This window comes from Apostichopus japonicus, chromosome 8 (genome assembly GCF_037975245.1).
Source record: "Apostichopus japonicus isolate 1M-3 chromosome 8, ASM3797524v1, whole genome shotgun sequence".
NCBI lineage: Eukaryota > Metazoa > Echinodermata > Holothuroidea > Aspidochirotida > Stichopodidae > Apostichopus > Apostichopus japonicus.
Window position 1 is genome coordinate 13,901,744 of NC_092568.1, and position 12,761 is coordinate 13,914,504.

The 12,761-nt window shown below is 36.5% G+C and overlaps 1 protein-coding gene across 2 annotated transcripts in view; it reads right to left on the bottom strand.

Moving 5' to 3' along the window:
- The window catches only part of LOC139970535 (ribosomal protein S6 kinase alpha-5-like), a 48,490-nt gene that overhangs the window by 15,577 nt on the left and 20,152 nt on the right, over positions 1-12,761 (bottom strand). For both annotated transcript variants that reach the window (XM_071976314.1, XM_071976316.1), the window contains exons 3-9: positions 11,729-11,947; positions 10,191-10,306; positions 9,292-9,399; positions 8,377-8,564; positions 7,215-7,365; positions 5,951-6,115; positions 1,577-1,702 (exon numbers count right to left, since the gene is read on the bottom strand). In XM_071976314.1, the coding sequence (XP_071832415.1) occupies positions 1,577-1,702; positions 5,951-6,115; positions 7,215-7,365; positions 8,377-8,564; positions 9,292-9,399; positions 10,191-10,306; positions 11,729-11,947 (1,073 nt within the window). The remainder of the gene's footprint in view (positions 1-1,576; positions 1,703-5,950; positions 6,116-7,214; positions 7,366-8,376; positions 8,565-9,291; positions 9,400-10,190; positions 10,307-11,728; positions 11,948-12,761) is intronic.

Below are 12,761 nucleotides of genomic sequence, written 5' to 3' on the forward strand. Positions count from 1 at the left end.
CAGTGAGAGGTATTTCTATATAATTCTATGTTAACTACAGGATACGTATAAAATCTGTCTAGTTTCCCATTTTGAGATAAAAGATTCCCTAGTGTGATGTCTTCCAACTAATGACCCCCATGCAAATTGTCTGGTAGTTCAGATTGGGAAACCACCTGTCAAGTACTACATCAGTCAACGATCCCCTTCTTGAGATACCATGTTTACAATCAATGTCACACATACATACACCAACATGAGTACATGGGTTCCCTATCTATGGCAAATAATCTAGGGTGATGACCCTCCCAGTGATTCTTTGCCACACATGAAAATTAAAACCAACCATTTTGTACTCACAAAGGAGGATCAACATACCTACTGTAAACTGGAGATTGCTAGCTTCACAAGGTTTCAAGACCTTGAGCTCTGTTATCTTTTGACCATCACAGAAAGCAATAACGTTCTTCTATTCACTATAGTGCATCTACCAGAACTATGTATGAAGTTACATTGCCAAGTACTTCTTGAGTTATCATGTCTACATGCCAATATTTTACACATACATGCAACCACACTTGCAGGGTATATCAACCCAATATGCAGTATCTGCATATACAGTATAAGATTCATCCAAGATTCCCTTCTAGAGTTATTCTCTTTACAAAGTTTTCACACTGACCTCTGCTGATCTTTGATCTCCACTAAAACAACAGGGTAAATCGCACCCACATTCTAAATATGAAATGCATCAAAGCCTCTTGTTCTTGAGATGTTATAATTACATTGTTTAAACTTTGTGATTTGCTGACCTGACATGACCTTTGAATTCTCACCAGAAAGCCAAAAGGCTCAGTGATTATAATTGACTGCAGAAACGATTTTTAACTATTGCAACCAGCAAGCTATTTGGATGTGGACCTACATCATCTGTCAATCATTCTTGAACAAAACATTCCACTATCAAGCTATAAAAACTCTTCCAAGTTGTTTTGACTGGCAGCATGCATCTGCTGAAATCGAACATTAAATATATCAATTGAGTAGCAGATAAATTCAGATATTTGCATTTTACACTAACTAAAACCTATTACAAAAATCTTGCTGAAGCCCATTCATAAAGCAAATTGGAAATTAATATCCGCTCCAAAATATATTTTGGAAATTAATATCTGCTCCAAAATAAATTCTCATATAATTGGCAGTCAAAGTTCAGAGATTTGATTTATTGATGATGCAGACCGTGAGGAGTATCTGCATATTACGTATGAGATTCACTAAGATTCTGTTCTTGAAAAAATATTGTTAACATGTTTCAGAATGTTCTTTGCTGACCTTCAATCTCCAAATAAAAAGAATAGGGTACAGATATCTGCCGACCTTAAATGACCTTTACCTCTAATAACAAGAATACTGTTTATTACTCAATATCGAGTGTCTGCATAGGAAGTATAAGATGCATCAAAAGTTTCCATTCCTGAAGTAGGTTCACATGCACATAAATCCAAATACTCACACATGCCATCAGCACAGCATAGACTACTCATGCCTACAGGAAGAAATGATAAAAATGTGAAACATATCCATTTTATGCTACCTTAAGCTTGGCTATTTCTTTAACTTGCTTCTGTGTTGGTCTGATGTTAGTCTTGCCTCCATCAATCATGTCACTCATCAAAACATTATTACTGTAGAGTACTGAAGGAGAAACAAATGAGTATCCCTACAAAGGAAATAAATGTAAAAGAAAATTTATAGTGAAGGTGTAACAATTAGCACATTATTGTTGCTTCGGAATTAGTGTTCAACCGATTATGCATAACAGAAAATACCGATTACCGATTATTTTTTTCATAATCGTACCGATTCCGATTCCGATTATTTGAAAATGAGAAAATATCCTGTCTATACGAAATCGGCAATAAAGTTTGACAGAAACAATTATTGTTGTGATTTTCCGTTTCCTTTTGCTTCGTTGTTATACAATGCTCTAAGGGATCATTTTGTATGAACCAAATTACCTCTGGAGTTTCTCGGAAAGAAAAACAAAAGTTTTTTTTTTAAATTTCCAAAATACGGAAATATGACATCCTACCTAGTCAGCACTGTGCTGAGCGAATGGCCTAACCACCTCGACGGGAATGTCACCTGTTAATGGCTTGAAATGGGTTAAGAATAGTTACTCAAAATATCCATCTCAAAAAGTATCTCAGACAAACCATCCATCTTCAATCTTTACCAAAGTGTAAATTTTAATGACATATTGCCTTCATTCCGACATTATTTTGTACTTATTTTCAGTATTATACCGTTTATGAACAAATAGAAATGTTACGAATTTGAAGTTAAACATACCTATTCGTTACCTATTTAACTCCATTCAGGTTCAATTAGAAAATGTAAGCTTAGGCCAATCAAACTGAAAAGCAAATTTTACCATCGTATCTTGTTTAAAATTACTCTAAAATGTAATACCAGATTGGTGTAAAGAAATAATAACAACTAGAAACTACTCCAATATAAAATATAACATTCCCTCTTTAAGACATATCACTTACAGTACCTTCCAAACAAATGCCGATTTCCAGCAAATATAAAGTTGTAAACTAAGCTACGCATTTTTTTTTTTTGCAAACCGATGGTTAGGCTACATTTCCCATTGACTTAGTGTGGTTGTTAGGCTAACATGTGGTCGAAGATTGCAGTTTCCGTGGATATTTTTATTATTTATTTGCGACACAACTAGAGCGAATAAACAGATGGCAAGGTTAGATTTCCATGCAGTTGACTTAGTGTGAAGTAAGGCTATCATGTGGTCGGAGATTTGTGAGGATTTTAGGTTATTTTCGCTGGTACTGAAATTGCTTCGTGCAGGCCGTAATTTGCTTCGGGAACTTCCCGGTGATTGTGCGTGACTCTCTCGCACTGCTTCAAATTTGATGCGGGATGTGAAAACTGTTTGCGCGATTCGCGCTGCAACTGCAATTCCTAGCTAAAGCAAACGCATGTCACAATTAATTTTACACAGACACCTGATATAACGAGGGCGATTTTCTTATATTTCGTTTTTCTTTTTCGCACTCGTAATTGTGCTTTAGGAGGTCTTTTTAGCACTTGCGAGGGCGAATCTGTCTTATTTTAATATTTCGTAGTAAAAGAACAAACCTAATACATCAGTTGATATTTTCAACTCCCATATGTTTTTGAATAATGATATTTTCACCTTCCATATGTTTTTGAATAATCGGTATCACATAACTGGTATTCCACGTAATTTTTACCGATTCCGATTATGTTCCGATTATGCAATATTCGTACCGATTCAGATTCCGATTAGGTTAATCGGTTGAACACTATTCGGAATGTCCAATTTAGTTATGGCTGGCTTCCCATGCTCACTTTGAAAAACAAGGCAAACAACTGTTCTGACAAACAACTGTTAACATGGTTAAATGTCTCCATACAAAATGCATTTGATATCTGAATTTGTTTACATGTATCCACCAAAGTGAGGGTTCTAGTATGCAAAAGTTTTCTGTAGAAGGACGTTCAAATATTCCAGGCTAGGCTCCAGCCTAACGCGATTGCAGGCACATATTTTGCACATTGAAATTAAGCTACACCGCAATCAACACACTCGATCAGACATCGGATAAATGTGAACCAGGCCAGTCATGAAGTAATTGTAAAAAATGTTTGAAGAAATGACAAATACTTTGGCAGTTGTAAAAGATTAATAACTTACGAATTTTAATTTTAAAGTACACAATAATCAAACATTACTAGGACTAAATGTTGCCCTGCAGAACAAAAGTATTACTGACAAGTAAACGCATGAATCTAACCAGAGCAGGTGCATGCAGATTTAACACAGTACAATGCTGGTGTAGCATTGTGAGAACCTGTACATTTGCAATGACGCTGACAAACTGCTTTAGTGTTGTCTTTGACAGGTTAGGCTATTTTTCATGAGCAGATTATGTGTAGTGCTAGCTTGTAGTCGAGTAATCGCAACTTTGGTTTTGAGCGCGATTAATCGAACTTCCAAAGTGTAATCGTGACTACTGGCAATTAGTTTGATTACGGTATATTACTATTGTTCACATATCACGCCTGTAAGGCATGAAGCTTGCTCTATTGTCAAAGGCAGTTCGCTTTTGTCAAGAACAAATTACCTGTGGAAGTATTCATGGAGAATTGTCAATCTTTGTGGTCACTTAGGATGACTATTGTTTTTATTCATGTCATAGACCTGCCTCCTCACTAACTCAGGCCTTGTTCACACTTAAGAACGTAAGTGTAATTATTGATATTAAGGCCCGAGGAGGATCATCTAGTTAAGAGCAAGACACATTCACATTTAAGAACGAGTGAGGTTCGTATTAAGTCTGCTTGGGAGATTAATATACTGTGCAGGCGTGAAAAGGTCATATGAGCTGTTTAAATTTTCCCTGTGCTTTGCCATTGCCACATGTGCTGTACAAATTAAGTACTTACTACTCCGTACACCACTGCACCGCAACGTTCAATCACATAAACAGTATACTGTATTCAAACTACTCCGAACCCACTACCATTATCCCTACACGTAAACCCAGATTTGAATTTTTTCCAAACCCTTCAAATGGATGAGCGAATGATCTTGCTAGTCAGTGTTTTACTGCTGATGTCGTATTTGAGGCTAATCCAACATGGAAGGCATTTAATGTTAGGTCTAAAGACCTAGTAAGGTCTATGCATAGGCTAATGTAACTTCATTTCAGGTTAGGCCAGACTTAATGGTTTTATCATTTTACAACTGCTGTAGCAACCATACCAAGAATCATTCATTTTGAGATAAAAATTTTAAAAAAAGTTGTCAGTTCGGCATACAATGAATTAAAGTTATTAGATTATGTGGACTGTCGTTCAGTTTGTTTTGGTCTCACAAACTTTTTCAGCAGTGTTGGTTGAATCGGTTGAAAGAAAAATGACGTGGGTTCATGTATAGCATTGTTTGGTAGTGTTTCAGCTAAGAAAGGCAACAGTCTGATAAGTGTACAAACAAACACACATACATACAGCACGTTCAGAAATACCCGCCCATTTGCAACTGGAAAGAGCGAATATATATCACTTAACTGGAAATCTTGGGTCACCATTAAGTCCTTGACCGTTCACATTACATTTATTAAGAATACAAAGAGGGATCGAAGAAACCCTGAAAGAAGGATTATTCTTAAGACCGCACGCAGTCTTGAAGTATGAGTATGCAAGCTTTCACACTAAGAACATTAATCCCCCTTGCGGACTTGAATTACGGGTGCGTTCTTCATTGTGAACAAGGCCTCACAGACTCAGTGTAGTTCTGATCAGTCAAGTGTGAAGCAGTGGAGTATGTGACCCTACAAGGCTTGTCAACAAACAACGTTCCAACTGCGGAGGAGATTTGGCAATTATCTCTAAGTGTGCTTAAGGAAAAACAGTTGTCAAAGGGTTACCATGTTCACTAGGCATGGAACCAACAGATTGTTCCACATCACAAGTACAATCCTGCTGCCTGATATGCTAATTGAACAAATCAATACAGAAACTGTGTGCTGGATGCACCTACTAAACATAAAATGTAAATTAGTGTCGCATGTTTGTTAACTTTTGTCGCTTTCTTGACATTTATATGTAAAATTTTGGCTGGAGTAACACTTAAGACTTCTTGAATTAGCTCTTCAATTTTTAAGCAAGTGGCTAATATTGTAAAATTCTAGACCTGACTCAGTAAGGTGTATCTACGTACCAAGTGTGAAGTTTCAACCGACATATAATTTTTGAGTTATAATGTTCACATCTGACATCCACACTCATAACCATCACATAGGTTCCTACCAGAATCACTGTGAAATTAAAATATAACAAATTCCCCCATCATTAAATTTTGTCTTAAAATTTTGTTTAAAATAAACATTCTCAATAATTGGACATGAAAAGTGCTAACCCTGAAAACCCTCGCATCAGCAGTTTTTGGAACAGCAGCTGGAGAATATGCAGGAGACAATGAAGTAAATTCCTCAGCAAAGTTACTGACATCTAGTTCACTGTTAATGTGAGGCTGGAATGGAGCTGGAACCTTCTTACCAGCAAGCTCAGTCCAGTTTAAGCTCTACAAAGGAACACAAAAAAAATCACCTGACAAATTTTCTTTCTCTACACATCATCACATTGGGTAGCTTTTAAGTTATATTAATACAACAATTTTTTGTAAAATTTAGGGTCAGTTTGATTTTTAAGCATGTTATAAAGAAACTGACCTAAATATGGTGTGGAACATTAGCTGAAAGAACTGTTTTGATCATTGTAGGAAAACTTTGCAGATGTAATGCTTCTCTTGCATATAAAGTGAAAATTAAAATACACTTGACACAATTTAACCTCAAATGGCTAAGAATCTACAATGTCAAAGCATGTTACTGAAAGTGCTATGAGTATGTTTGCTAAAAAGTTTGCAAATTTGAGTCAATGGGATATGGAGTATTGGGAAATGTCATATTGGGAAAAGAAAGTTGATGTGACACCAGGATGGGACTTCATGGGGGGTATTTTAGGGGTTTGGCACAATTTGGTAAAGAAACCATTGATGGCTTCACAGTATATGTTATACTGTGAAGCAATCAATGTTATCTTTACTAAATTGTGTTCACAAATTACTTTTGCCTCCAAACTCTTTAACAACTGTTAGCAATTAATGAACCTTTCATGGCTTTATTTGGCAATTTTGTAACAACTCCACTTTGCTATATTTACTAACATCTCATGTAAGTGGGTGACCTCTGATAATTGTCTTAAATCAGACCTTGCAAAAGATAGTCTTGGACCTTTCCATTTCAGATTAAGGTGTGTGAAAGTCTTACAATACAAGGGCATTGATTCTCCGAAACAATTTTATTGTTAAGTGCAATATTACACAGACGGCATGGTCTCACTATATGGTATGTAGTACTCAAGACTATGTATCAAACCTAATATAGATTGTGCACCTTCAGTAATTGAAATCTTGCTCAATAATGAATACAGGCAAGAAGCTACCAAGGGGAATCTATACATCAACTTTGAAGTTCATCACAGGAGACCATTGCATTTCTCTAAGGTCATCACCATGGAGTTGGATGCCATTGCAATGATTCCTTTACTCTCTGCTTGTTCACACTTTACAGACTTACCATTATTCCAATAAATACTGTATATTCTTTGGTAATACTTACATTAAAGAATGGATGTCTTCTTATTTCTTCTATGCCAGTTGGTCCAGCTCCTAACCTTCTGCCAGGTTCCTTCACAAGCAATTTACTGATAAAGTCTCTGGCTTCTTTGGAAAATTTATGAGGCATTGGAGGGTTGACATTTAATATTCGCCTGTTGAAAGTAAGAGTTAACTTTTAACTAGTGTTAGTTATATTTCATTCTTCCCCAAATTCATCATTTCACTGTTTATTTGTGTATCAAACTCATGTGCAAAAGTCATCATTTTATTGGCAGGTCAAAGTGCATTATATGAGCAGAAGGAAATTCTTGGCAACTTGCCAAGAATTATTGGCCCTGTGCCATAATGACGAGGGCGTTCATGATGCTACAATGACATTTTACTAAAAAAAAATATACAATATATCCTTTTGCTTACACCAAGTTTGGGGTCAGAAGAGCTGGGGACCTGGTACCCCCTTGGCGTTTGATGTACGCCACGGTCGTGGTGATGTCCAATCATACTATGACGATATGGCCCGCTAGGTGATCCGCCCAATGGCATATGGCTCTCAGGACTGCCTCCATCTCTAGGACGTTGATGTGTAGCTCTGACTCCAACCACTTGCTTGAGGGGGTAAGTGCGTACCCGAGAGCTGTTACCCATCACCCGTCGGGTACCCGAAAAATTTGTTTACCCTTGTGTATCGCGATTTTCAAGAAATTACACATTGGATGCTACACTAAATGAATTATAAGATAAGGTATATAACCTTCGTCAATAATTTCTATTTGCTTTTGGCTCTTTCAGAAACTTGTCAATAACTTCATATAATTAACATCACTACTAACATCGCACTACCGCGGCTGCTTATGTTTGATCTTCACCTCTATTGGATTAGACCAAAATAAAATCCAATTCAGCTCTTAAACAGTTTTTATTATTTTACAGGCCCAGCTGCAGGATTGCATGGTTCCCACAATTTGATCGCATTAGGAATAAACGTTTAGTAAAAAGCCACTTGCGATTATTATTGTTTAGTTATCCGTCTATAATCCATTAGTAACATCTCGTAAATGTATTGCCAGTCTTTCCTTCTATGAAATAATAATAGAAGTAGTACATTCGAGTAACCATGAATATATTTTTCATCAACTTCAGACATCTTGTAATTAAACACCTACCTTGAAATTTCCCCTTGGGAATTTTTTTCTCCTTCCACAGTAAATGGTGAGGCACCTGTCAAGAGTTCATAAGTCAAGACCCCTAAAGACCACCAATCAACAGCCTTATTGTGTCCATCACTGCCACCCCTGACAACTTCTGGCGCCATGTATTCTATGGTACCACAGAAAGAATATGTTCTTCCATCCTATGAAGCAACAAACAATTTTTACATCAGTATTAGTCAAGATTATGCTTACTAGTAATTATGCAACAATTACTCTAACTGAGAAAAAGACAATTTAATCCTAGCTGATAAATCATAACTATCCTCTATTTTAGACAATAACAGACCTTCCCCAAAAATTTCAGGTCCCCATAGATACAATTAACATAATCTGAGAATACTTGGCTGACTATGGAAGGGGGTAGCATAAATAATAACATTACATACATCCAAATTCTCTTCCGTTCAAAATAAAGTGAATGGAGCTCATAACCCCTGGCCTAGTTACCAACAAAATCCTAAATGTTTGATAAAGAATGAGTTTATGACCATCCATGTTCAAACTTTCAGGTGAGGTAGTAGCACCTTATCTGAACTCATAGAAACGATTCTAGTGACCATACTGGTATCTGAAAATCATAACGTAATCAGGCAAAAACTCATCAAACAGATGTTATCCATCGATTTTAACAGAATTGCCCTGAGAAAGTTCACAATAATTCCGTAGCTTGTGGTTACTGATTCATTAAAAAATTCAAACTAGCATTTTTAGAAACATTCACATATTTTGCATCATTTTCAATTTTTTGGGTGGATTCAAACCAGTAACCTCATTACTACAGGTTTTCTACTGAGAGGGTTACCCTGCTCTTAGTGGATGAGTGGTAAATGCTTTGAATGGCTAATAGTTAATACATATGATACTTACTGAATCAGGCAGGAATTCCTTACTCAGTCCAAAATCTGTTAGGATGACATGACCTTCATTATCAAGAAGAATATTTTCAAGCTTGATATCTCTGTAAATAATGCCCAACTGAAAACAAAGGAAAGAAAATTTGGAAAAGGCAGCACTTAACTAGCAAACCAAAATGAAAAAAACAAAACAGAAAGGCAGTTTGCTCTGTGATTTATTGCCACATTTAATAAGACAACATTCAACAGTATTAAACACTGCGATTCTTAAGTGCTGGCATTAGTGACTTTGAGTGATCAGCAAGGTTTTTGCACTGATGCAAACCCACATACCATTATCAAGTTCATTCATAGTTTCCTTGTGCATATGTGTTTACAAGGTTTCCAGATTTTATCTTCTGACTACAGGTACCTCAAATTACCCTATAACCTAATAATAGACTCTAAGGTAAATGCCAAGTAAAAAAATTATCCTAGCATTAAAAATGCATTTTCACCCTTTGAGTGTTTTTTTTGTGTTCATATTTTTACCTGCCACTTGTACTAATCAAAAGCGATCCACATACAAGCGAAGAATTTTATCCAAGCTTTACCTTTACAGTCATCTTGCTTACAAGGTTCTAAGACTTTGACCTCTGTTGCCCAAAACATGGCATCTTGTAAAGTGGAATTTTCTAGAGGTGAGTGGGCATGTATAAAAGTAAAGACTTGAAAAGGAGGCACATGTCATATTTTGGATGAGATTTGGGCAAGAGGTGAAAATTGGAAGGTGCATTCCTGTCTGGGTAATACTTCCATGTTCAATTTGGTACAGATAATTAGAGGCAATGTGTGTGTGGAAGGACATTTACAAGCTTTGTAATGACGAACATTGGCCTATATCCAAATATGTCAAAATTTCTCTTTACATACTTTATGTAGATGTTCCAAAGCTAAGGCAATCTCAGCGATGTAGACTTTAACTTGCTCTTCCGTGAAATGTTCTCTCTGATAAAGATGGGTGAACAATTCACCTCCACTGACATAGTCTGTAAAGGAATGGAGAACTAATAAGATTTGGCAGTAGGACAATCGGGTTCAATTTCAACAAAAATGTTCAAATAACACTAAGAAAACATTCATTCACAAAAAGGAACTGTACTAGTGGAAGCATATAGATGTCTGCTATTAAATGTGTGTTATAAAATGTTTACAATTGTTAATAGTGATTATATGATCTCAGTTGTGCCAACTTACCCACCCGTTGATTTCCAAATTTGATGTCAAAAGTTTCTATCTTAACATCCCGTAAATTTTCTAGTCAGTCTTTACTTCTACGAAATAATTGTGAGATTTCTGTCAATATTTATGCTTGAATCACGAATGTATAGAATAGCTACAGTATAACTCTGAGAGCAAAGCAAATGCTATGCAGAGCATGCAAAGGACACATGCACTTGACAAACTGTGTTTGGCTAAAATCCCCACAAATCTCTGACTTCATGGTAGCCTAACACCACAATAAGTCAACATGGAAATCTAGCCTAACTATCTGTTTATAATTAGGAAATTGTGTCGCAGTTAGCTGGTCCTGAAAATATTCACCGAATTTGTTTTCGTTATTGCTGCTTTCTTCGACCACATGGAAGCCTAACAAGTGCTACACTAAGTCAATGGGAAAATCTAGCCTAACTAATCTGTCCATTCTCGGAAATTATGTCACAGTTAGCTGGCCCTAAAAATATTTAAAAAACTTTCTGCTACTTAATTCATGCTATAACGATAACATTAGGACAACATAGTGTGCCAGTGAAATGCTATGCACACCATCACTATACTACGAACACTTTGCGACAGCCGATATAACATTAGGTATTTGCAATAGGCGTAATAGAAAAGATATTAGGATGGACTCCTCATATTTTGTCAAGATAGACTATGTGACGGCCAATTTAATGTGGGCGGTACTGTAGGGCATTGACCGGAGGGTCGGTCATAGAGGGCATACAGTATTTAAAGGTTACCAGTTCTAGGATATTCAAGGCACGGTAGAATGAGAGTACAGTAGTAATGTCGTGGGGAGAGAGGTTAGTAAATTTATCATGTTTGCAAGCCAAGGCATCACACACGTGCACCTGATCATCTGCAAAGATTCCTTTTGCCTCTGGCAAGTAATCGAAAAGCTAGGCTTGGCCATCAATGTTCATTGATATAAGGGAATGGAGGGGAGTGGGAGAATGCTTGTCTCAATCTACAGCCCCTGTCACATTTAACTGAATTCACCTTTTTGGTGACCACTTGTTAGTTTTCATGTCACAGTTGTTACTGCAATATGTCATTGGGAATCTTCATACATCACACTGTGTACCTTTTCGTTGCGGATGCGCCATTTGAGTATTGAGGTGGCTACCAACCCTATGTGCAACCACATAGAAAAATAGTGTGACTGCAACAAAAAATGTAAAACTGACCTAGAATAAGATGGAGTTTGGAGTCTGTTTGGAAGGCATAGTGGAGGGTCACCAAAAATGGGCATTGTCTGACATGTTCCAGCACCTGTCTCTCAGTCATTGTGTGTTCAGCCGTCTTTGACTTCTGGACGATGGTGGCCTTCTTCAACACTTTCATAGCATACAACTTCCCTGCATTATGACCATCTATCTTCCTCACTAAGAACACTTTACCATATGCTGAAGCAATATAAAAAGGAACCAGAGTAATACCTATCAAGCAGTTTCTTGCCACACAAGAAGAAACAAAGAATAGGGAAAGCCAATTGCTAATACAATATTTTATTTTATATCAGACCTATCAACAGTAACACTGCACACAAGATGTTTAATTGTGACCACTTCTTACTTCAAGTGATCTGCAAGGTCTTTACATTAATGTGGACCAACATGTCAACTATGAAGTTCATTCATGCTTTCGTTTAGAAAAGTGTTTTCAAGATTTTCAGACATTGACTTTGTTGACCTGAAACAATATCCGACCTCCACAAAAGCAATAGGGCTCTTGTAGTCACTAACGTGAATCTTTCCACCAATTATTCAGTTAATCCAAGCTTTAAATGTTGAGTTATTTGGTTTACATGATTCCACAGTTAACTTCAATGCCTTCACATGAACTTTGACTTTTAGTTTCTTGTTCTCAATAATAATAACAATAATAATAAAATAATATTAATAATAGTAATAATAATATTGAGGATTTATAATGCACAAACATATCCACCGATAATGGTGCTCAAGGTGCATATAACAATATTGCCCTGGTCAATGATAACCTGTCAAACATAGAGATAATCCCTCCGCAGAGCAGCAGCTAAACAAACAAATGAACTTCATACTTGTATGGTATATAGATCCTCCTTAGTGAGTAAAAGAACCGTATTAAAATTGGTGGAAGTTAAGGGTTATTTGAGGTCTGAACCTGGTAAATATTGATCAAAAGTGCAAATTACTTGAATGTCACATTTGTAATTCAGATCTCCTTGTGATTAGT